This window comes from Acanthochromis polyacanthus, chromosome 1 (assembly GCF_021347895.1).
Source record: "Acanthochromis polyacanthus isolate Apoly-LR-REF ecotype Palm Island chromosome 1, KAUST_Apoly_ChrSc, whole genome shotgun sequence".
Taxonomy (NCBI): domain Eukaryota; kingdom Metazoa; phylum Chordata; class Actinopteri; family Pomacentridae; genus Acanthochromis; species Acanthochromis polyacanthus.
In genome coordinates this window covers 40,386,971-40,412,247 of record NC_067113.1, presented here as the reverse complement: position 1 = coordinate 40,412,247, position 25,277 = coordinate 40,386,971, and the positions used below count along the sequence as shown (strand labels likewise).

General features: G+C 40.1%; 3 protein-coding genes across 8 annotated transcripts in view; 2 read left to right on the top strand and 1 right to left on the bottom strand.

Annotated features, from left to right (window-relative positions):
* The window catches only part of golgb1 (golgin B1), a 125,660-nt gene that overhangs the window by 13,135 nt on the left and 87,248 nt on the right, over positions 1 to 25,277 (top strand). For 2 of the 5 annotated variants that reach the window (XM_051950191.1, XM_051948986.1), the window contains exons 13-20: positions 49 to 282; positions 363 to 1,205; positions 1,307 to 1,500; positions 1,599 to 1,758; positions 3,925 to 4,025; positions 4,111 to 4,182; positions 8,290 to 8,380; positions 8,480 to 10,648. In XM_051950191.1, the coding sequence (XP_051806151.1) occupies positions 49 to 282; positions 363 to 1,205; positions 1,307 to 1,500; positions 1,599 to 1,758; positions 3,925 to 4,025; positions 4,111 to 4,182; positions 8,290 to 8,380; positions 8,480 to 8,617 (1,833 nt within the window). In that variant the 3' untranslated portion in view covers positions 8,618 to 10,648. Of the gene's footprint in view, positions 1 to 48; positions 283 to 362; positions 1,206 to 1,306; positions 1,501 to 1,598; positions 1,759 to 3,921; positions 4,026 to 4,110; positions 4,183 to 8,289; positions 8,381 to 8,479; positions 10,649 to 25,277 lie in introns of those variants that run through there. The other 3 variants (XM_051949353.1, XM_051948666.1, XM_051949778.1) reach the window with 2 other exon arrangements.
* hcls1 (hematopoietic cell-specific Lyn substrate 1) lies at positions 11,982 to 22,809 on the top strand. Of its 2 annotated transcripts, XM_022213510.2 has the most exons (16): positions 11,985 to 12,193; positions 12,827 to 12,910; positions 13,005 to 13,078; positions 14,433 to 14,556; positions 14,683 to 14,793; positions 15,465 to 15,519; positions 15,726 to 15,836; positions 15,909 to 16,019; positions 17,687 to 17,797; positions 17,874 to 17,929; positions 18,147 to 18,216; positions 18,360 to 18,508; positions 18,587 to 18,742; positions 20,881 to 21,049; positions 22,117 to 22,185; positions 22,442 to 22,809. In XM_022213510.2, the coding sequence occupies exons 2-16, from the start codon at positions 12,827 to 12,829 to the stop codon at positions 22,573 to 22,575; spliced, it is 1,584 nt and encodes a 527-aa protein (XP_022069202.2). In that variant the 5' UTR covers positions 11,985 to 12,193; the 3' UTR covers positions 22,576 to 22,809. The 2 variants fall into 2 exon arrangements, with proteins under 2 accessions (XP_051812033.1, XP_022069202.2); XM_051956073.1 differs by having other exon boundaries at positions 11,982 to 12,193; positions 15,726 to 16,019.
* llph (LLP homolog, long-term synaptic facilitation factor) lies at positions 23,553 to 25,276 on the bottom strand. The gene is made up of 3 exons (XM_022213503.2): positions 25,145 to 25,276; positions 24,184 to 24,412; positions 23,553 to 24,075 (listed from the first exon to the last, which is right to left on the bottom strand). Exons 2-3 carry the CDS (start codon positions 24,398 to 24,400, stop codon positions 23,912 to 23,914), a joined length of 381 nt encoding a protein of 126 aa, XP_022069195.1. The 5' UTR covers positions 24,401 to 24,412; positions 25,145 to 25,276; the 3' UTR covers positions 23,553 to 23,911.

The window sequence follows — 25,277 nt, the reverse complement described above, 5'->3', positions numbered from 1 at the left end:
CGTTAGATATTCTTTACTGATCTCTCATCTGTGTCGTTTGTTTTCTAGGCTGCGGAGGAGGCCCGAAAGGAGGCTGACAGCAGGGCACAAGAAGCTGAGGAGGAGCTGGAGCAGAGACGAGGAGAAGTTCGGGATCTGGAAGAAAAACTGCGAAAGACGGATGAAGAGAGCAACAACAGAAAAACCAGGCTGGACTCTTTTATGAAGGCCATGGGCTCCCTGCAGGACGACAGAGACAGAGTCCTCAACATGTACAAGCAGCTGGAAGAGAAACACTTGCAGGTAGTGTATAAAAAGCGACAGGGTATCACATACATGGACTTTGTTTTATTGTCCGTTATAATATCTTTACTGCGTCCCAGGTGATGGTGGAGAAGGACGGTTTGATCCAAGAGGCGGCAGGAGAGAATAACAGCCTGAAGGAAGAACTGCGCTCTCTGCTGGTCCAGAGAGACGATCTGTACGCTGAAAAGGCCAAACTGTCTGCTCAGCTCCATGGCTATCGTGAAGAACTTAACCAAGTCCTGAGTATGAAGGAGTCTCAACACAAACAGCTTCTGGCCGCCCAAAGAGGACGCATTGCAGCTTTAGAAAGAGAACGTGAGGAGCTGGAAAATCAGTTAAAGAACCTCAGCAGAGCCAGAGAGACGGAAGTAGAAGCAGCGGTACAGAAAGTGGAGAGTGAGACTTTGAGTCAGGCTGCTGACAGCAGACCAGCATCACAGGTGATTGATGCTCCTGGTGCAGAAGTGGAGAAGCTGAGAGAGCAGCTGCAGGCATCTCGAGAACAAGTGGAGGCTCTGGAGGAGACTCTGCAGAGGGAGAGGCAGGAGCAGGACGGCAAGAGCAAAGAGCTGGCCGAGCTCCGATGGGAGGGAGGCGTGATGCGAACGGAGTCAGAAAGCGCTCAGGAGAGGGTGGCGGAGCTGGCCAGAGACCTGCTGGCTGTAGAGCAGAAGCTGCTGGAAGAGAAGGAGACAACAAACCAGCTGAGAGCAGAGAACCAGTCATTTGCTAAAGCCATGGCCTCCCTCCAGGACAGCAGGGACCAGGCAGAGAACAAGGCCCAGGAACTGAGCCTGAGGCTGGAGGAGATCAGCAAAGCAGGAGGCCCCACGGCACCCAGCAGCCCTGGAGGCTCCACTGGAGAAGTGTGGGGGCTGAAGAACGCACTACAAGCCCTGCAGAACGACAGGGAGAGGCTGGTGAGTGACTCCTGAACCCCTCTTGGTTGTGCTTTCGGTAAGTTTTAATTGACATTTCCAGGATTTCCCACGCATATTTCCTCCATCGTTTTTGTGTGCAGCTGGAGCAACTTAAAACACAGACGTCTGAGCTGGACAAGCAGAAGTCAGAGCTGGCGCGACTGGGAGCAGGAGAGCTGATAAAAGTCAGTCAGGAGCTGTTTGAAGAGAAGAAGAGGAGTGAAGACATGCTGGGTGTCATAGCACAGCTGGAGAACGTGGTGACGATGGGCAAGCACGAAGTCGAGACTCTCAGGTGACGCTACGCTGCAAAACCAGCTTTTTTCATAGCTTGTTTTCCATGCAAAATGGATTTATTGTATGCGACTTTGTGCTATTTTCCATCTCTTTTAGGCTGGAACGAATCGATTGGATGGCTCAGGCAGAGCAGCTGAAGCAGCAGACTCTCACCACGCTCTCAGAAAGAGACCGACAGCTGCGGCAGCTCACCGCCATGCTGGAGGAAGCCCGAGCTCATAAGCCCAAACTGCAGCAGGAACACTACCAGAGAGAGGTAGGGGGTCTCAACGTCTGCTTGTACATCAGACTGCAAAGGAGAACAGTAGATTTTGTTGATAGTGGCTTTATACTTCAGTGGTTTGCAATCCTTTTCACTTGTTACTGTTTAGGAGAACTAAAGATGCAAAATAAGCCTCATTTGAGGAAAAATATATAGAAAATTTTATGTTCTTTTATTTCTTTCTTATACTATTAATTGTAGCACATCTAAGAGAATGCGTCTAAACCAGGGGTGTCAAACATGCGGCCCTCAAAGTGTAAAAAGACATTAACTGCAGATTGTAAGTTTAAAATAATTTCTAAATCATGACAAGTTGTTTTCATCATAAAGTAAAATACTAGATTGTTCTTTAGTCATTTTGTGTCTCGTTTTTGTAATATTTTGTCTTATTTTTGTTGTTTTTTGCATGTGACTTTTGTCATAAGTCTCACGTTTTTGTTGTTTTGCTTTTCGTTTTTGTCGTTTTGCGTTTCCTTTCTGTCTCGTCTGTGTTTCATCTCTGATTTTTGTCACTTTGTGTTTTGCTTTGTTCCTTGTTTTGTGTATTCTTAGTGTCATTTTGTGTTTTTTTGTCTCGCTTGTGTTGTTTGTCCAGTTTTTTGTTGTCTTGTTTCTCGCTTTTGTCATTTTTTTTGTCACATTTGTGTAATTTCTTGTCTCATTTTTGCCATTTTTTGTTGCTTTCTAACTTTTTTTTGCCTTTTTTTTGTTTCGTGTCCTTAGTCTCATTTTTTTGTTTTTTTTTTGTTTCGCGCTTTTGTCATTTTCTCTTATTTTTGTTGTTTTTTTGCATCTGACTTTTGTCATAGGTCTCACGTTTTTGTCGTTTTGCGTTTCCTTTTTGTCTCGCCTGTGTTTTATCTCTGATTTTTGTCACTTTGTGTTTTGCTTTATTCCTTGTTTTGTGTATTCTTACTGTCATTTTTTTTTTGCCTCACTTGTGTTGTTTGTCCAATCTTATTTCTCGCTTTTGTCATTTTTTTGTCACATTTGTGCAATTTCTTGTTGTCATTTGTCCATTTTTTTGTTGCTTTCTAACTTTTTTCCTTGTTTTTTTTTGTTTCGTGTCCTTAGTCTCATTTTTTTTTTTGTTTCTCACTTTTGTCATTTTGTGTCTTATTTTTGTAATATTTTGACTGGTGTCGTCGTTTCTCTCTCTGGTGTCCATGATGTGCAGGTGAAGGAGAAATGTCCGTGACACTGACTTTCTTTAAAAGTATTTTATTAAAAAGAAAGAGCAGCATCAGTACAGACAGAACCTGCCTGGAAGGAGTCGGCCAATTGAATCCTCCTTGCTGGACAATGACCAACAATCAGGTTTTATAGGTTTTCAACATATAGGAGGGGTTAAAACAAATGGTTCTTTATTGCCTACCATATGGGGAAAGCAGAGAGCATCCCCAAACAAACCCCCTTGTCTACAACAGCTGAAGAATCCCTAAATCAGTGTTTTGGACAGAAGAACCCTCATAAAAACACCTCCAACAGGGCATGGGTAGAATATAATGCAGGTTCCATCTGTGGTCAGAGGCACCAGAGCAAACACTGCATCTCCTTTCAAATACTAGAACAAACAAAACCGATTCCAGTCTACTAACTTATTAAGTAATACATATAACAGATCAGATACCACACTTGTTTTTGCTGTTTTTTGTCTGAGTTTTGTCATTTTGATCATAAATTAAAATACTATGTTGTTCAGTTCCAGATGACTAAATGTTGTTCCTTTGTAGAAACTCTGTCATCTGTAAGTTGTAATGTGGAAATGTTAAACTGAGGCATAATTTGCTGAAATGTTTTTGTTTATTTTTCTTAAAAAATGTCAGGTGGTTCATGACGTTTTGTGAAAAGATAATTCCTGAAATGTAAACATGAACAGAATGTAATTTTTTTCACAAAAGCAAAGATAAAATTTGGAGTTGTGGTTATTTATCGGTTAATATCACTTGAGATAAAATGGTGCTGAATGTGGAACCTGAACTGAAATAAGTTTGACACCCCTGATCTCGACTGTTTATGTTTATCATTCGTGTAGCATGCAGGGTATAAATACTTGAGCAAAAAGTGGTAGAAATGTTGCCCACAGCAGGTGTAATACAGACTTTAGAAACAGGAAGTCACAGGATACAGATTTAACGTGAAGTCGTTATTTTCCAGCAGGGCACAGAGGAGGTGGACAGCGCTCCTGGAGCCCCACAGGAGCGAAGCAGCCTGCTGGACGGCCACGCCCACATAGCCGAGGTCAAAGAGCTCCAGCGAAGGTAACCGAAGGGATCACGCCTGAACAGAAATGTGAGAGTGGCATGCTGAGACGCACAGGTGCTGATTTCTAACTTCTACGTTCAGACTAGATGAAGAGACGCGGCAGAGACTGGCTGTTGAGGAGCAGCTGATGGCAACACAAGATCGACTCGCACGGTAAGAAACGTCGTACACGATTATTAAAGTTGACAGAAGAACAAAGTCTGACAGCTGTTTGGATGTTAAAACGGTCGCTCATATTGACAAATCGATAACCCTCTGAACCCCAAAATCTGCCAGCAGTTTAATAAGACATGTTGTCTTAACAAAAATGGCCGAAAATTCCACTATTTTTCAGAGCCACAAACTGAAAACGGAGAGAATCATCTGAGTTTGTGCATTCGGATAATTCTTGAGCTAGTCATCTGTGACGTGCCGTTCATTTGGGGAAACTGAACCAAATTTTTCAAAATGAACTGTTTGCTCTAACCGGATTCTGTAATAAAACAAAAACCAAAACTCTGTGCTCCTCAGCAGCCAGGAAGCGATTAGCGACTCAACCGGTCTTCTCATGATAGAAATTCAGACTTTTCATTATATGTTCACACAGATCAGATCAAAGAGAAGTTTGCAAACACTTACAAAATCTAAGTAATAAAATATCTGTAGCGTGTAGAACTGCCTCTTTTCCTCCAGTATTAGACAACCATGGAAAAACGGTGTAGATGTTGGTTCCAGGATTTCCTTTGTGACCTAACAGGCATTTTTAGCTTCCTGCTTCGGATCCCAAAAGTAAACTAAATCTGCGAACCTTTTAATGATCACTTTGTTCAGTGAAGGTTAGAAAGGATGATTAGTGTTCTGCCGGTTTGTTCAGATCAATAGTGGATTCCAGGAATCCATGAAGAAGTTGCCTGGAAAATCCAGACTGACTTTATTTATGTATTAATATAAATACAAATAAAGGCAGTCTGGCATTGTGATGATACGAGACGATTTCAAAAAGGAGGGGCTAACGAATGCAGCTTGAACGAGAAAGAACCAATCAGCGTAACACGGATGTGACGCACAAACAAATCGACCTTGAAGTCCATGTAGTCCAAACAACAATGGCATGCAGCCGAGAAAGCGTCGCGGTGAACGATTACTGCCGTTTTTGTCACAAAAATCTGCGAATACATGGGTACTCTCAAGCACAACACTTATTTTTGAAAAGGCTACGCAACAAAAGACTCCTTCCGAACGATTAGCGGTGTTAGGAATAACTTTAAATTGGAGCCAAACCAAGTCGGTGCGTATGTGTAAAAGTTGCTTAAATTTACTCACACGTTTGGAACGGGATTTTCCTCTGTACAAACAATGGCAAGAAGCCGAAAGTAACGAGCCATCCACTGCCTCCTCATCGTCGGAAACGTCAAGTGAAAAGAGGCAACGACTAACGCCATCCAAAACGCCAAGAGACCACAAAAAGATTCACTTTTTGAGCCGGGTTCTGCTCGAGGTTTCTTCCCTGTTAAAAGGGTGTTTTTCCTTGCCACTGTCGCCTTTGGGCTTGCTCTGGGGGTCAGGCATTTGGGTTCTGTAAAGCGTCTTGAGACGAGTTGACTGTAATTGACGCTATATAAATAAAATTGAATTGAATTGAAAAAAAAAAAATTTGGCCCCCCTCCTCCTCCGGCATCATCTTTATGGGTAATCCAGGCGCTGAAGATGACGCAGCATTAACTCCCGCCTCCCGTGCTATGATTGGTCGTACCAAACTGTACCGGGAAGGAAACGCGATTCAGTTCGCCCAATGCCAAACTGACTCTCCTGTATCTCCTAACATGGAGATAGGAGATTACATGGAGATTCAGTTTGGATTTTCCAAGCTAATGAAGAAGAGGATTGACCAGGTTGTGACGAGTCAGAAGTTAGCAGTAAGCTAGTTAGATAGTTGACATCTACACTTGATTTGCCGTGTTCTGGTCGACACACTTCTAAAAAAAAAAACATGAGACTGCTGTCATGTTTCTTGTATGCGGATATGACAAACCAAATATGCAGCAGTCAGGCTAATTAACGTATGATTCAGCTCATGAACAAAGCACTGGCAGTCTGTTTCAGGAGTGATCGTGTAAATCCTAAATTATTTTCAGCAAAGATGCACGTTGAGGGCGATTTCATGTGGCAGCCTTGTTGATTCGGATGGGGAAAAAGGAATCTTTTTTTTTCCCCAGAAAAGTGGCAGAATGACGACTGAATTCTCATTTTAGATCTGTTCAACACGCAGCTCTGTGGCGTGTTGAAACAACAAGAGGCTCAGCCGGCGCAGTACCTGGAACTTGGGCATGGAAACAGTCTTATTAGGAGGTCAAGACGTCACATCTTAACAAGCTGATTAGTGTCTTTCAGCTGATTGTTTGGTTTTGTTGCCAACCTCTGGCTCAAGTGCTCTCGTTAGTGTCGTTTGGCCACCCGCCCATCACCAAGCGGCACGTAAGATGACAAACGGCCGGCTGATGAACATACAGCAGCTGCAGAGGAAAGGATTTCACTCAAGAGTTGATGGAAGCGGATGCGTAATGAGGCTTCTGTTTGCTTATAAATGAGCAGATATCAACTTAAAACATGATACATCAGTGTTTTCTTTACAGCTTGTACCAGATGGTGTAATACTGCATTCATGAGTGTCTAACGAAGCATAAAATACAGATTTTATTCCGCATTGCTTTTCCCTATCTTAATGTTAGAGCAGAGGTGTCAGACTCATTTTAGTTCAGGTTCCACATTCAGTTTGATCTCAAGTGGGCCGGACCAGTAAACTCACGGCATAATAACCTATAAATAACCACAACTCCACATGTTTCCTTTGTTTTAGTGCAAAAAGTTAGCCTAGCCCTGCTCGACCCATGTTCTGAAGGCACAAGGGTCTAGGGATGCTCGACAGGGAGGGAGGCGGGCTAAAAGGTTGTCTATCAAATCACTCTGCAGCAGTTGGGTAGGTATACAACCAATCAGCGCAACGAATAGGCTCCTAGAGCGCCGGAAATCAGAGGATGCGGGAGTTCGGTGAAGCCTTATTTACACAGTCAATGGGTGAAGCTCAAGTATATTACAGACATGTTAACAGAAAGATTATTAAGAGTCGGTGCTAATGGAGCTCAACGACTGTTGTCGTTTTTGTTGTCGACCCTGGCAGAGAATTAAATTCGTTGCCGTGGGTTATCTAGCACGGCTAGGCTAGTTGTTTCTGGTTGTTTCAGTCAGAATCGTCGCGCCTCTATCGTCACTTCGTTACGCCCGCCTTCTGACTCTACACTTCATGGTGATTCATCGGCCAGTTTTAGGAGCATCCAACCTCGAGCCTTATGGAGGGTAACTAGACCCACCCTGGCAGAGAATTAAATTCGTTGCCGTGGGTTGTCTAGCGCGGCTAGGCTAGCAAAAAGTATGTTCTTAAAACGTTCAAATTTAAAGAATTGTCTTCTATCTTACTATACAAGAGAGAAACAGAATGACCAAAAAACAATGAACAAAGCAAAACACAAAATGACAGAATACACAAGCGAGACAAAAAGGGAACACAAAATGACAAAAACAACGAGATAAAATGACAAAAACATGAGACAAATGAGACAAAAAACAACACAAAATATTACAAAAATTAGACAAAAAATGGCAAAAACGAAAACCAAAATGACAGAAAATGAGGCAAACGACACGGAACAAACAACAAAAGAGACAAAGCAACAAATGTACGAACAACACAAGCGAGACAAAAAAGCATAACGACAAAAAGGATATGCAAAACAGTGAATAAAACGAAATGGAAAAAAACACAGAAGAGATGAAAAAGAAACGGAAAACGACCAAAACATGAGAACCACAGAAGTCAGACAAAAACAAGATAAAATATCACAAAAATAAGACACAAAATGACAAAAGAACAGTGAGCAATCTAGTCTTTTTACATTATGATCCAAACAACTTGCCATGGTCAGGGAATTATTTTAAATTTATAGATTTACTAATTTACAATCTGTAGTTAATGTCTTCTCTGTAATTTTTACACTTTGAGGGCCGGATTGGACCCTGAGGAGGACCACTTTTGGCCCACGGGCCTCATGTTTGAGTGTAAAAATGTATTTATCATGAGACTGGCCTTGATTAACTTACAAATCCTGCAAGTTTTTCTGCACCTGAACGATTCTTCTTGTCCTTTTTATAGCCGTGACAGATTTGTTCAATCAACAGACTATGACGGCTAACATCTGTTTTTATTGTTTTTATTACTATTATTAGTCACAGCCAGGCTTCGTGGCACTCGGCACAGGACGGCGATCACTCAGAGACCGCTGTTTTTATCGAGCCGCCGGAAGGAGCCGTCACTCGAGTAAGGCTCCGCTAATGTCCTGCGCCGCCTCATCTGTCATCTTAATAACGGCAGTAAAAGCCAAATGCTCCCTCTAACCTTGTGCTTCCACCCTGGCAGACTCGGAGAGGCGGTCCGGGTTTGATGCGGATGCTCCGAGTGGCCTTCTGCTCCCGGCAGCGCACCCCTCTGCTGCTGAGCCTCTATCTGCTCACCGTGCACGTCCTGCTGCTGCTGTGTTTGGGTGGATACCTCTGAAACCAGCCCTCCTTTAACACACCTGACAAATAAGAGAGACAGAGGAGGGCAAAGAAACATGGCACAGACCTAACCCAAGCCATCAATATCATTTATGATGTTACATGTGATGAGTTAAAGAAGGGTAGGAGGGATGTTCTACATGCAGATGTTGCACTTTACATGATCTTTTAGCCAAAGTATATAGATTTATATTGGGAGCCGTTTACTTTGATTTTACCCGTTTGAGTGTGTGTAATATTCTTTCACAATCCATACAGTGAAGGGACTAACTAAAATGTTTAGTGGAAAATGTAGATTAATAATCAAGGTGTTGTGGCAGACAGTGTTCTTCTTGTGCCTTTGGCTTCAGATATAACCTAAAGGGATTGCGAAGGTAAAGCTAATGTTCTACATTTATGGGAAATATGCTTATTAGCGCTCAGGCAGAGACTGTATGTGTAGTCTTTTAAAATCCAATTTTTTTTTTGGATTTGGGAAGATTGTTGTTTGATTATTAATCAAATCTAATCCACCCAGGATGAGATTAGTTTGATGACACTCGAATCTGTTCGTTGTGTAAAAGCTAGCTTAGTTAGCCTAGCTTGCTACAAAGACAGGCTAAGGAAGGCTTGGTCTTTGTGGCTAAAAACCCCCCAACAAATCCTCATGATGCTTAAAAAAGAGCAAAATTCCACTTTAATGTGGCAGGTTTTGTAGAATACATAAAACTAGATGAAATGTGTTGGTCTGTTTACCTTTAGCTAACTGTGGGCAGGTTTAGTTACAGACATCTGGTAGCCATGTTCCTTTTTTGTCCTAAGCTAACAGGCTGCTACTGCAACGTTGAAGGACATTTAGATTTCCAGTGACCAACTCTCCACCGGACGACTATTAAATCTGTTTCCCACAACTTTTTTTTAAAGGTGGGATTATTTTGAGGACACTAAAATCTGTCCTTTGTATAAAAGCTAGGTTAGTTAGCTTAGTTTGCTACAAAGAGGCTAAGGAATGCTTGGCGTTTGTGGTTAAAAACACCCCCCAAAATGCTCTTAATATTAAAAATTAACACTTTACATCTGATTAGTTTAAAATACAAAGTGGAAAATGCCAATTTGTTGGGTTTTTTTATGCAGGGGAGACTCTAGAAAGCTACCAGTACCAGCTAACACATAAAATACGCCGAGGCTAATAGGCTGCTAGCTACAACGTTCAAGGGCATTTAGATTTCCAGTCAGCAGCTCTCCACCAAACGGCTAGTAAACCTGTTTCTCACAACTTTTTTTTTTAAAGATGGTGTTAGTTTGAGGACACTCAAACCTATCTGGTGTATAAAAGCTAGCTTAGTTAGCTTAGCCGAGCTTGCTACAAAGCACATTTAGATTTCCAGTCACCACCTCTCCACCAGACGGCTAGTAAACCTGTTTCCCACAGCTTTTTTTTTAAAGATGGCTTGAGGTTTAGGCCGTGCTCCTGTCGTCCAGTCTCTTCCTCAGCTGCTCATTTCGTGCACAAAAACAGAGCACAGTGCAATTTCTGTTCATACACATTCCAATGTCGTGCTTTCCTTCACTTCCTTCTAATACAAATCATTTTCTCTAAACGAGGACCCTTATCTTGATATTTGTACATATGTACATGTATTATGTATGTCGGCTGGATGTGGGTTTTCCTCCTGTTTATCCAGTTAAATTCACCGTCAGATTTAAATATCACAATTTGTAGTTTCTATGGCAGATGAAGTTGCCTTCGGGTGCAATGTTACCACAGTGTGGATTCATTCCAGAGGAGGAAGACTGTTGTGTTTTCTAATGATATCCGTCCCGTTTCAGACTACTGCGATGTAGCATAATTTATTGTTCATAAGACACTGTTAAATTGTCCACCACCTACACGTATATCGACATTACTCTCTGTTTAATCGCTGTGTTGTGCAGTCATCTTCTCTCTTTATTCTTCACATCTTACACCCACTCACACTGTAAATAACTGTTTTAAGGGCTGTATAGAATAATAAAATGTAATTAAAGCCTTGGTGGTTTAGGTGAGGGACCAGTCTTGTCGAGCATTAATTATTTCCTCATGGTGTTTGTAGGGGGGTGTTTTTGTTTACACTTTCCTTGGGCTTGGTGAATTCTAATTCAGAGAATTAACACACTATCTCCTTTGTTTTTGTGAAATTACTAAGAAAAATCAGCGCATTATTTTTGGAAAACCTGTCGACCTGACCACTGTCGTGCTTGTGATGCTGAGAGTTGTTCTTCTGAAAGTAAAAATGAAGCTCAGGTTCCAGTAAATTGAGAGATGACGAGTTACTGTAACACTCAAACGGTGGTGTGAAAGGATTTATGGGAGGAGGAATTCCACAAACACACTTATTGCTGACTCAAATCACAACATATTCTAGCCTTTATTAAAAGATATTTTCAAGTGTAACTAAAGTGAGTGAAAACTGTTTGTCTTGGGACTTTATTCTTGGATTTGATAGTTTATAGCACAGAATAATGTCCGTACCGATATCAGTGGGTTAAAATAGGGCATGATTCACTGGGTTAAAAGTAAAAAAGAAAAACATTCATGTAGGATGTTTGAATTTTAGATTTGGAAATCTGCTTTATCATATAAAGTCTCTTAAATATCTTAAACTGACACATTTGAACCTTGTTATTTGCAGAAAAATGCTTGCAAATCAACAAAAATAGCTCAAAATGTACAAAAAAAAGTACATTTATGAGGCTGATTTAATTGTTTAAGCCTTGCGTTCTCTCAGTCTGACTGCTTGTAAAGTGTCCTAGTTGTGTTTCAGCTAGAGCAGTGTGAGTCTGCCCCCAAGTGTTCTAAGTGCTACACAACTGGCTAAATCACAGCCTTTTTGCATCCTGGTTGTGCTCATAGACATCGTTAAAATAGTTCATAATGGTCACTTTAACCCTGCAAGACCCGAAATGAGCAAAAATAAATAAACAAAACTAATAAAACTAAAAGAAGATATATAAATGTATGTAAAAGTATTTATGTACACATGCACGCACACACACACACACATATATATATATATATATATACACACAAATATAGAAAAAAAAATGAGCAAAAAACTAAAGTAAAATATCTAGCTGAACCTAAATGTAGAAGAAAAAACTAAAAATATATATATACACATAAAAGTAAAAATAACAAATTATATATATATATATATATATATATATATATATATATATAATTTTATTTTTTTGATTATAACATTTGGAGCATGCTGTGTATCCCTAACATTTATCACTACTTTATGAAGTCGTCAATATTGGATTTTCTGAGGGTCCCTGAATGAAACATGTCGAGACTTCTTTTTTTTTATTTTTTTTTTTTATAAATAGCATTTAAATGTACATAATATTACGTGTAAAAACATCGGACCATTTCGGGAGTTGCTGATGACATCATCGATTGCGCTTTTATTTACATCGACGCGCGTTCACGTGTGCGGGATGCGCGTTCACTCGTCGCCCATCAAACTGTCCCGGCTTGTTCGCAGCTTCAGCAGGAGTTTGTGGTGGAGAAACCCACATTTACACGGATTTACTGCACAGCTACTGAAAGGTAAAGTTGATTTTTTTGCTTCCAAACTAGCTTTTAACAGACCTGCGGGTGTTTTTTTACTTCAGTATTGCTTCTGTTTAATTAAGGAAGTAGATCCAGTCAGACGCAGTTTTAAATGGTGCTCAGCAGTGAACCGTTAATGCAAGTGTCACTCAATAATTTTACATGTGGATGACTTAAAAAGTGATGGAGATTCAGCGTTAAGAAGCTTTATGTCCAGTATTTGCATTATTACCGTTGTTGTAGTAGCAAACCTTCAGCACTAGTGACTACAGAAATCTGATTAAATGGACAACAGCTGTCAAAGGATTCTATTTTTCTTTCAAGAAATAACCATTTTCAGTTCATTGAGGAGGATTAGAAGGTGATTAGTGCTTAATTCCCTTAACTAATGGTGCTTTTTAGGTGTTTCAGTGTCGTATTTTAGAGGCCCTGAAGTGTTTCTCTATGAGGAAATGAAGCTTCATGTTAAAAAGAACTTCCTTTTTGAGACTTCAGCACACAGTGGTCAGAGCTTGTGGTTGAACATGAGTTTATTTCAGTCATCAAATGCACTACAATAGCAGCACTTTACTGCACATTGACTGATTATTGTCTTGGTTCTAGCTGCTTACTGTATTTTTATGTCCCCAGATGTGGAAGTCAGTGGTGGGCCACAATGTGAGCATGAAGGTGGCAGCAGAGGGGGACGACTGGGAGACAGACCCCGACTTTGAGGTGCCGTACACTTCCTGGATTGTGCATTAATGCGAGGAAAAGGGCAGGGGAGGTGTTCTTTAATTAACCTCTGTCTGCTTTTTCTGTTCTTCAGAATGACGTGTCGGAGCAGGAGCAGAGGTGGGGGGCCAAAACCATCGAGGGCTCGGGACGTAAAGAGCACATCAGGTGAGAAGAAAGATGAAGAGAGGAACTTCGGGGTGTTTAGAGGCTGCAGGGAAATGCAGGTCACAGTGGGCGAAGTGTGGCAACAGGAAGAGGAAGTGAGCAGAGGAGGCTGACGGGCTGCAAGTCGCTCCTAATATGGAAAATACACGATGATGACACTCAGACAGAGAGATTTAAACCTGTGGTCACACCAGAAAGTCAGACAGAAAGAACAGGACGAGAGATTAATCGGAGATTTTGATGCTGTTTCTTAATCAGTCATTCTTTATAAAGGGTTATAAAAAGTTTAGTTTGGTGAATTTACAGTGTGTTTTTGTCAAGCAGAACACTTAATAGATGTTAGGAATGTGTCAGTATAGAATATCTGCGGCAAAATGATTTGTTAAGAGCTTATTAACATTTACAACTTTGACTGTAATGGCTTGTTTTAGAGTGTAACATCAGAATCAGAATCGGTTTTATTGCCAAGTAGGTTTTTACACGTACAAGGAATTTTCTCTGGTTCTCTTGGTGCAAGTACAGATAAAATTAAAATTAAAAAATTAAAAAAATAAAATTAAAAGAAATTAAAAATAAATAAAATAAAAATGAAAAATAAATAAAAAATAAAAATGAAAAAAATAAAATAAAATAAAGGTGAAACAGCAACCACCAAGTTATCGTTGCAGTTCTACTTATTAACACCCTGATCTACAAAGGATCATGCAACTTATCAACTCTTATCGAAACCAAGGACTGACCAAAATGGGGTAAAACGTATTTATTTAGAGAGCGCAAAAAGGTGCGGCTATTTCACAGTATGACTGAAGACGGTTTCAAGAGTAAAATATGGAACATTTGCTTGCTAAAGTTTCTCAGCGTGACAGTCAGTTTCTTATCATTTAACGTTGACTGCAGTTCCTCTAAAAACTGTTGGTTTGTGCTGCTTTTCAACATTACAAAAAAGAGAACTGTGATTGGATGTTTTATTAAATGACTTTACCTTGTGAGAAATCTGTTTTCACTTTGACGTGTAGTGGAAATAATTTCATAGTCTGACCTTTAATATGTTTATTAATGGCATTTTAAAATACCAGAACCAAAAACGTGACTCAGGACCTTTCATTATTCCTCTGATGATTGTTTTTATATACTTTTCTGTCTTTATTTTCATTTTTTATATTTGACATTGCTTTGAAACTCGTGTTGCTGTTGCTGCTTTCTTTAATTCAGCATTTTAAAGTTTGTTTCTGACTACTTTTCTAGCCTAAATATGATTTATGGAGGTGTTTCTGACGAAAGACCCACATTTCTAAAAGTTCATATTACTGTGTGCTTTTACAAATGGAGCCTTTTTACCGTTTGATCTCTGCAGCGTTGCAGAGCTCAGAAGCAAAGTGGCTGTGGAGCATGAGCAGGTGAAGCAGAAGGAGCACGTTCCCAAAGCGTCATACGGATACGGAGGGAAGTTTGGAGTGGAGAAGGACCGAATGGACAAGGTTGACAAACTGCTCCTTTAATAGTCAGAAATACATGGTGGAATCTTTGACTTAAGTGCTGCCAGACTGTCACATTTCTGTGTTTTGTCCTCGTGCTGCTCGTTCATGAACGTATCTGCTGTCCAGGCTGCTCTCGGTCACGACTACGTGGCTCAAGTCGAGCAGCACTCCTCCCAGAAAGATGCGACAAAAGGGTTCGGAGGGAAATACGGGGTTCAGAAAGACCGAGTGGATAAGGTGAGGAGAAAGATTTGACAAAAACAAACAAAGACAGCACCCATTTTAGCATCTTTTTAAACAGATTTTCTATCTGTTTTGAATTACATTAACCCTCCTGTTGTCAAAAAAATATATAGTTTCCTTATCTGGAAAAAAATTTAAAAAATCAGCAAAAAAATGTCCCCAAATTTCTGAAAATTTGCAAAACCTTCAGGAAGAAAATTCCAATAATCCCTTAAAGGTTTTATTTAAAAAAAATCTACCAAATTTGGTAAGAAAATTCTTGTAAATATTTTTTTAAAAAAGTACAAATCTTCCCAAATATCATACAAGTGATTACATAAATATCAGTAAAACTTCTAACATTTTCTTTAAGAACATTCACAAAAAAATCAACCAAAATCCAGATAAATTCACTGGATTTTGTTCTTAAGAAACATTTTCAACATTTCTTTTTTTTTCCACTGAAAAATGTTCAAAGATTTCCCAAAAATGTTGAAAATGTGGACATCAGAAGTTTCACTGTGAAAATATTTTTTTCCCCACATTTTCAAACTTTAAACCCGCAGGACGACACGAGGGTTAAAGAATTTAAACTTTACAGTTTCATTTAAAAGGAGTCATCACCAGCTAATGTTTTCTATTATCTGTCATGATCACTGAATGCAGTCTTGGTTTTCTCTGTGCAGTCTGCTATGGGCTTTGAATACAAAGGGGAAGTGGAGCAACATGGATCCCAGAAAGGTAGGTTCTCCATCTAATTTACAGTTTTCTGCTTTTAGAAGATGACGGTTGTTTAACTGTTGAACGGGCAACACATAAACCCCAACACGATGGCCATGGGTTGGAGTTTGCTTCAGGTCCTTCCCCCACACTTCTCTCTGCTATCCTGTCTGTGAAGTTACCACTGAGCAGAAGATCTCACGCAGCACTTTCTTCACCTTTTTTAGATTACTCAAAGGGATTTGGAGGAAAGTACGGCGTTGAGAAGGAGAAGGTGGACAAAGCAGCTCTGGGCTACGACTATAAAGGAGAAACAGAGAAGCATCAGTCCCAAAAAGGTGAGCTCAAGTTGTTCAGATTGCCGGTTTTGGTTTTGGTTTTGCTTAATTCTGCTTTTGCCTTTTCATCAGACTATGCAAAGGGGTTTGGAGGGAAGTACGGCGTGGAGACGGAGAAGGTGGACAAAGCAGCTCTGGGCTACGACTATAAAGGAGAAACAGAGAAGCATCAGTCACAGAGAGGTTAGTGACGGATGAAGTGGGTTAGTCCACCTTAAATCACCAGGCCCCTTAAGGTCGAACATCTGTCATCTTTCTTTTAGCATAAACTATAGATATTTGCGATGCTATCTGTGAAATTTTAGCTTTTAGCTTGACTTTTAGGATGTTTTTTCTCACATTGAAACTCGAGGCTCTGTTTGAACGACAATATCTCTGGAGTTATTAAGCTTCAGTGTACCGCCGGCGGTACACCTACTAATTTGCATAGGAATTTCAAGAATGTCCGACGGCTGCAAACGCGATTATACAAACACTATACGCCGATGGAAAGCTTAGATTCTCATGAATCCGCCGGTATAAACCACTTTCAGATGTGATTACCACAGCGGGTGAGAAAAACACATTTGTCCGACAAAAACGAATATTCATCCATCCGTTCTCTATACACGGCTTCAACGCACACAGCGCGACTCACATTTCCAGGTTCATTATTACACACAGATGAAAATATTCCACAAAAAACGGCCATAATCCAACCTTTTACATCCAGACGAAACAAGCCAGTAAACTATTTTGTCCAAAACATGTCCTGAAGTCGGTATAAAATCCACGAATCGGTCGTTTTCAAGGAAATGGACCTCGCGATGTGCGTCCAATATTCCCTGTATTTTTCGTCATTTTTTTAATTTAAAAATAGAATATTAACGATTTTTTTGTACTGACAATGGCTGGAATTGACTGAAGCTTAAAAGGCTAAGATAAAAGTCTGAAAATGTCAAAGTTACCTCATGATGTCATTGATTCAGAATCTGTAATATTGTCCTTGAATGCCTCGTATCCACTCACCTCGTGCAATACACTCATACCAAAGTATGAAACACACCTTTTTTACAGTGCAATACATTATTTTTCTTTACAATTCTCATATATTTTTTAAGCTATTTATCGTATGTGACATTTATGTGGTAATATTTGTACAGAGACTGTTTGCACCGCCTTTAAGATGTTTTAAGACTTTTATCTTGCACATTCTGCTGTTTGCACTGAAAAGGAGAAGCTCTCTAATCTTGTTGTACACTTTATGACAGTGAAGCACATTCTATTCTGTTCTACTTTGATCAGGTTTTCTAATACTTTTCTTTCTGTGATACAACTTGCCATGCCTGCGCAATCAATTTTGAAAATTCAGGTTAAAAAGTGCTTTTCTTTCACTCTTTTGACCAAATACTTCATAATTAAAAGTATTCTTTGTGTTTGTTGTTGTATTATTGCCACATACAGCTGCATATTATTTCAGAAATACCACAGGTTGATGTCCGAATTATCGATTATTTTGTTAATGCGAGCCAAACATGAGACTTTTCACGAGGACTGTTGTTTGTTTATATTTCAGCTGGTCACAAAAACTGGAAAAAGCAATTTTCATTGAACTCTCATAACTGACTGAGCAGCTATGACATGTTGTGCCACCAAAACAGTGAACATTTCTGATGTTTTTTTTAGTTTTTCCTGAGATTTTGTTGTTCAAACGTAGCTTCAGATATCTTTACGTTTCCAGTTTTTGAGCAGAAATTGTTCTAAAAATGTGACGCTTTAGGCTTGAATGATCCAGCTGGGAGTCTCGACACTTCCTTTTTCCTGACATCTCCTTGCTTTGTTATTTCTTCTCCTACACGTTTCGCTTGCAGATTACTCGAAGGGTTTTGGAGGGAAGTTTGGCGTCGAGAAGGAGAAGGTGGATAAAGCTGCTCTGGGCTACGATTATAAAAGCGAGACGGAGAAACATCAGTCGCAAAAAGGTAGGGAGAAAAGTCATAAATGTGTAATTTTAAATATCGGAGGACTTCATCGGACTGATCAAATGTACCTGTTCAGATTATTCAGCAGGCTTTGGGGGTCGTTACGGAGTGCAGGCAGACCGTATGGACAAGGTCAGTGTCAGGAGGAGACTTTGATGAATTGTTTAATCTGCACTGAAATGACAGAAGAGTCAGGATGTAATTGAGGGACTTTTGAAAAGCTAATGCTAAATTTAGATGCATTTTCTGCCATTCAGTTAAATAACAGAGCAATATTTTCTGTGAAAGAGTTCATTTGGTGTGACCTTTCAGAGAAACAAAAGTCTTCTTGTTCATTATTAACCTCCAGAGCGCAGCGGGATTCTCAGACATCGACTCTCCGAGCTCTGCCTATGAAAAGACGCAGCCGACAGAGGCCTGTAAGTTCATTTATACCCCTCATCTTCTTATAAAAACAACAAATAAACCCACAGCTGCTCAACTGTTTCCATGTCGGAGCAAGCAGAAACGCAGCAGAGGCCGCTGCCGATGCGTTTCATTTCTTTCCGTTTGTTCTGTGCAGCCGGCGCAGGAGCAGGCAAACTGAAGGCCCGTTTCGAGAACATGGCCAAGGCTTCGGACGAGGAGAACAGGAGGAAGGCGGAGGAAGAAAGAGCGAGAAGACAAGCCAGAGAGAGCAGAGAGAGAGAGGAGGCCAGACGCAGGCAGCAGGTAGCAAACGGCGGCGCTTCGACAAACGCTTCAAGTTGTTCCTCGGCTCACACGACTGATTCTGGTTGTTTCCTTTAGGAGCAGATCAGCAGAGAGGAGGAGAGTCGGCCCCCACCTGTTCCAGATGTGGAGCCAGAGTACGACATGCCTCCACCAGAAATCCACCCACACATGCCGGAGATACAAGAAACCCCAGAACCTGAACCAGAACCTGAACCAGAACCTGAACCAGAGGTGAGAACATCAGACATCAGCTTCTCTACGTTATCAGCAACCTGTTTCAGACACACAAAGAGACACTGAAACCTTCTTATTCAGTGGCTTTGAGCTTTTTACATCATTGATTAGTGTGACTGCTGAAGGGAAACTCAGAAAACACAAGTTAAAGTGTTGCTGATGCGGTTCTTGCTTTGACTTTTAGTGCTGACACGATTGATTTAATGTCACTGTTTCTATGAGTTTTAAAATGATCGGCGCCGTATAGGAGAACAGACTCAACTTATCTTGAACCTACTCTACTTTAAAAGTTCACTGCTCGGATATGCACTACTGCTCCAAAGTTTTTGTTGGGAATTGTGCACGTTAATGCCTCATTGTACTCTGAAATGAAAGCATAGAACAAACAAGCAGATGAAGTTTAAAAAAAATCAAAGTAGCCACCGTTGGCAGGTGTAACAGCTGAACACACTTGTGGTATTTTTCACAGTGGAAATCAAATGTTCTTCAGGAAGTTGTCCCAGCTCTGCAGCAGAAGTTCCCATAAATGTGTGCTTCTTGTAGGTTCTTTCACTCCTCTGTCCGGTTCGTTCCAAACGAGCTCCACAGGGTTTAAGTCTGAAGAGAAGCTCACCATCTGCTTCTTTTTTTCCTGAGGTAGTTCTGGCAGAGCTTGGACTGATGTTTTGGGTCTTTATCTTGCTGTAGGATGAACCCCTGACCAACTATGTGTACCTACAGACTCTGTTCAAGAGTTAAGATACTTCCAAGACTCTATTTTTATTTATGTCTGTTCATTCGTCTTAGGATGTTCAGTTTCAGACAAGTTTGCTCCTAAATTAAAGGGTTTTGCAGCTTTTTGGAGACTTCAGAAAGGAATTCCTGCTCTGAAATGCACAATGTTCCCTCCAAAAGCACATAATTGGCATTAGAATGTGACTTTTCTTTATTGCAAAACTAATATGTAACTCAAATGAGCTTTAGTATTTGTGATTTAGACCTTAATTGATTGGAAACTGCTGGACTTTTCCTCCGTCTCTAAATACTCCAACCTGCTATATTCTCCTTCACGTTTGGAGTTTGGAAGCATCTGTCTTCATGCTCAACAGCTGCAGGTCTTTATAACGATACCAAAATCACAACTTTATTCTAATGGAAACGCACTTATTCTTCCAACAAAACAGGAAGTTGTCATGCAATATAAAAATGTCTCTGGGTTCGTTTCCAGACTGTGACTAACCCTCGTGTCGTCCTGCGAGTCAAATTGATCCGTTTTAAAGTTTGAAAATGTGGAGAGAAAAAAATATTTTCACAGGAAATGTCGGATGTCCACATTTTCAACATTTTGGGGAAATCTTGAACATCGAATTTCGCTGGATTTTGGTAGATTTTTTTGTGTGAATGTTCTTAAGAAAGCATCAGAAGTTTTACTGATGCATTAGTAATCACTTTAGATATTTTTAGGATATTTTGGGGAGATTTTTACTTATTTTTGAAAATATTTCCAAGAGTTTTCTTTACATTTTTTAATAAAACTTTTAAGGAATTGTTGGAATTTTCTCCCTGAAGGTTTTGCAAATATTCAGAAATTTGAGGATTATTTTTTGCTGAATTTTTAGATTTTTTTCAGACAAGAAAACAATATTTTTTACTCATTTTTTGAAAAAATTTCCAAGAATTTTCTTGCCAAATTTGGGGATTTTTTAAAATACAGCTTTTAAGGAATTATTGGAATTTTCTTCCTGAAGTTTTTGCAAGTTTTCAGACATTTGTGGAATTTTTTTTTGCTGAATTTTTGGATTTTTTTTTTCACTGAGACAATATTTTTGGTGCCCGTAAATGAAAACAACAGGAGGGTTAAAGCAGTGCTTGAACAACACTTTACCAAGACTGAGTTCATACTGATTGCCAATGATGCTGCAAAACCTGACATGCTTTCTGTCTTTCACCATGTTTTTCTTGTTTTATTTTGATGAATTCGTGTGTCCCTGAGTGCCTTTTTTGGGGACCTAAACCTTCCAACTACAAGGTATTTGTGTTGAAAGCGAAACACAGCAGTGAGTTCCTCCTGAACAACCTCTGGCAAACAGCTGCAGCAGCTCTCAGCCAGCACACCTGAAATTTCCCCAGGAATCAGTTTTCTGTGTCGTGTCCAGGAGGAGCCGGAGTACGAAGAGCCCCCAGTGTACGACGAGCCCCCAGCGTTGCCGCCTCGCTCAGACGATTTCCTCGACGCTCCGCCTCTTCCTGTGAGGACAGCAGAGGTGGAGGAGGACGGCGGGGATTACGAGGAGCTGGCCGAACCGCCTCCTCCCATGCCAACAGGTCTGTCTCTGAGCAAAACGATCGCTTAAAACGGAATCCTTTTAATACATGTATAATTCCTCCAGGTACCGACAGACACAAGTGGCTTTCTCAAACTGATGAATTTATTGAATCCACCGATTCATAAATAGCACCGTGAAAACTAAAACACAGATGAGACAAGAATTAGCTTAAAGGCATTATGGAGGATGTTTTTTTTTTTTGTTTAATTTGTCTGATTCACATAAAATGAATATACTGACCTTTAGTGGACTTGTATGTATGGTCTCTAAAAGAATAAAAAAAACTGTGGACATGGCAGGACCTGAAAAACATCAGCCAATCAGCGCGCTCGGACCGAGGCGTTTGGTTTGCTCCAATGACGTATATATAGAGCTCTATATATACGTCATTGGTTTGCTCACTTTCCTATCAATCAAAAATCTTCCGGCTCAGGCCTAGTTACGTAGATTACGTACGCCTTGGACTTACGTGTTTTCTGTATGTGTTGCTTTGGTATAGCTTCGTAGTTAGCTGGCGACTTGTTTTTTACATAATGGCAGATAAAGATCCAGGGGGACCCAGCCGTAAAAGACAACTTCACGAGTCCTACGCAAGTTTCTGGAGGGGGGCGTTTCTTCGTAAATGTTAAGAGGGGGTTGGTTAGAGGGGGTGAGGGAGAGGTTGTATGTGCGCATGCTACGTTCACAGTCGTAGGAAATTAAATCTCCTCTAATGCCTTTAAAGAAAACAAAGACAACTGACAAAATAAAGCTACTACATAATAAAGCAGACAAAATACCTCGTTGGCTGAGTACCCAGAGAGGAATTAGCCTGGGTTTTCTTCTTTCTTCTTGTTTATCTTAAATCTTCTTAAACTTTTAACGCTTGTCTTAGTTTTCCTCATACTTCTTCTCTCTCTGAGATCGCTTCTTCATGTGAAATTAACTTTACTCAGCATACAAAAGCTGACTGTAGCGCCACAGCGCCTTCTAGTGGCATTAAACCTTTACAACATCAAAACACACAGAAAATACAGGGAAATGAAAATGTGGCAGTTACATGAATCTCACTGTTTTCTACTCCAGACGGGGATAACGACTATGAAGACCTGACATGTGGCCAGCAGGCAAGAGCCATTTACGACTACCAGGGAGGTAGGACGCTTCTTCAGCTCTTCATTTTCACACACCAAACATCAAATTTCCAGCCACAAGTACTCCCAAGTGAAATAGGTGATCTGATTCCATGTTTGTGTGGCATAAATCTGCACAATAACGGTGATTTTTTTTTTGGACTTCTGTTAAATTTCTAATGTTCTTTCATCACGATGCCTCCAAAGTGCTTCTTGTTTTAAATTCTAATCACGTCTGCATTTCTGAGGACACATCCTTTGGTCTCTTCTTCACACAGAGGCAGACGACGAGATCTCCTTCAATCCAGACGACGTCATCACCAACATAGAGATGATCGACGAGGGCTGGTGGAAGGGACAGTGTCACGGACGCATCGGCCTGTTTCCGGCCGCTTACGTCGAGCTGATGTAGCTTCACGTCGACTCAGGTTTCAGCAGAAGAAATGGATTTATTTCTGTATTTATAGGATGAATCTTAGCGAGTTTTTTTTGATCAGCTGATTGAGTCATTTTAGGATGTGTCAGGATTGATGTATAAAGTTTCTAAAGGTAGTGAGAGGGAATAAACCCGTATTAATGATGAGAATTTTTCACATTTTAGCTGCGATGAACAGATTAGAGATAATAAAATATATTTAAAAGGAAAGCTTCTTTTGATTGTACACCACTTACTTGAAAGAAATCATTTCTTGTCAGTGTCAATACACAACAGTTTAGCTTTTAAACCCTCCTGGCATCCTGTGGGTCAAACTGACCCGTTTTAAAGTTTGAAAATGTGGGAAAAATAACTATATTTTCACAGTGAAACTTCTGATGTAAACTTCCTTAACATTTTTTGGTGGGAAAAAAAGAAATGTTAAAAATGTTTTTCAAAACATTCACAAAAAAAATCAACTAAAATCCAGCAAAATTCTGGATTTTGGTTGATTTTTTTGTGAATGTTCTTCAAGAAAATATTAGAAGTTTTTCTGATATATTTATATGGAATCACTTTAGATATGTTTAGGATTTTTTTTGGAAGATTTTTTCTCATTTTTTTCCATTTTTTTTTTAAATAAAACTTTTAAGGGAAACTTTTAAGGAATTATTGGAATTTCTTCCTGAAGGTTTTGCAAATTTTCAGAAATTTGAGGATTTTTTTTCCTGAATTTTTAGATTTTTTTCAGACAAGGAAACATTATTTTTTGGTGCCTGTTAAGGACAACAACAGGAGGGTTAATGTCTTTTACCTGATCTATGTCTATGAAGTGAACGATTCAAAGAAAACTTGCATTTTTCTACATGATTCCGTCGGGTATGATATGTACCACTTGTGCAGGAAAATAATCATTCAGCCCTGAGTGGCATAAAACTAAAACCTACAATACAGTAAATAAAAATAAGCCAAAGTACAGGAAACGATGTTTTATCAGAGTACAGAAAGATTAAACATGTAGCCGAGAACACGCGTGTTTCATCTGTTTCTACAACACACTAAAGCACTGTGAGATCAACACCAACTTCTTAGGATTGGTTCTGAAATCAAAGCGGAGCAGCTGTTCCACGAGAGCAACATTCTGCGGCGAACTTTTGGACGATTTCAGGCTCCATGACGCAGCTGTGAATCTGAGAATTCACTGAGCAGAGAAAGGTTTAACAGCAGAAAGTCAGCACTGAATCACGTATGTAAGAACACATGAAATGATGAAGCTGTGTTTCTGCATCCAAAGTCTTTAAGGCAAAGAAGCAATCTTCTGGTTTCCTCCATTCTACCAGGCGATGCCCTTCTTCTTCTTGCCTTTGCCGCTTTTCTGTGCCATCCGCTTGCCTTTCAGTTTCTTGGCCTGCCTTTGGCCCATCCATGCGGGATACTGTCCGTTTTCATCCAAAAGAGTTTTCTTGTTGCGCTTCCTGTCCAGGTCCATCTTCCCATCTGGAACACAAAGAAGCAGAGATTTGCTCGCTGAGAAAGACTTCACCTAAAATCTACAGGAACCAGGGCGATGAAAAACTATAAAAGCCCATTTTCTGTCTCACTTACCGTCTCCCTCCAGTTCTGCCATTTCGACATCTCCTTCCTTCTTTATCTTGTCAGCCGGCACCACTGTGGCGATCTCCTGCATGTCGGTCATCGCAGCTTCTCCTTTCTTGTCCAGATTCAGAGCTTGTTTCAGTCGGGCCAGCTCCTTGGGCGCATTTTTCTTCCTCTTCTCTGCCCGCATTTTTCGCTTCCATTTACTCCGGAGGCTCTTTGCCATTTTGAGGATGTTCTGAAAGTACAAACAAATTCCTGTGGAACTATTTGATTTCAATGTTTCTTAGGAACCTGTCTGTGTTGGGGGATTTTTTGGTTGTTTGTCTCACCGCATAGCATCACAAACAACAAAAGATGAGGACGAATGGCAGGCATAGTACCACCAAACATCCAAACTAAACATAAAATAATGTAAAATGGAATGTATTTTACATGTACAGACGTATGTGTGGAGCAGAGGGTTGGAGATGGACAAACAAACCAGACTGAAGATTGGTTGTGAATCTGATCAATTGTACATTAACATTGAATAGAATGACTCCCCTGTTTAGTGACAGATTTAAACCCAGTCACTTATGTTTCTGTATCAATTTTAGGTAAGAATCCACGAGGAAACATTACTCCTTAACCAGCAGTGTTACATGGTACTAAACATCACATTCAACGAACTGTTAGAGCGCAACAAAACGGGCCTCTAAAAATCTTTCTACGGATTTAATAAACCTGTTCAGTATTTAAATTACTCAAAATCATATATACGACAAATAAATAGTGTTAAATATTGTCATTAACACGTTGTTAAACCCTTTACAGCATGTATATAGCCATGTAAACTGTTTGCTAACTTGTTAGCTTCACATTTTCTCGTGTTTTAGAGTCTTTAAAGATGCTTAATGCTACGTATTAGCAACATAAATAAATACAGTCATTAGTCCTGATCCACAATATTAAAGGTACGTTTACTTACATACGGCTGAAGAGTATTATCTGTTTAAATTCTCTGCGTTGGGACAGGAACACACACCGCTTCGTACACGTGTTTACGAGTGGAGAAAAAAAATTAGAAGAAGCTGCGACCTGATTGGCTGCTTCAGACGCTC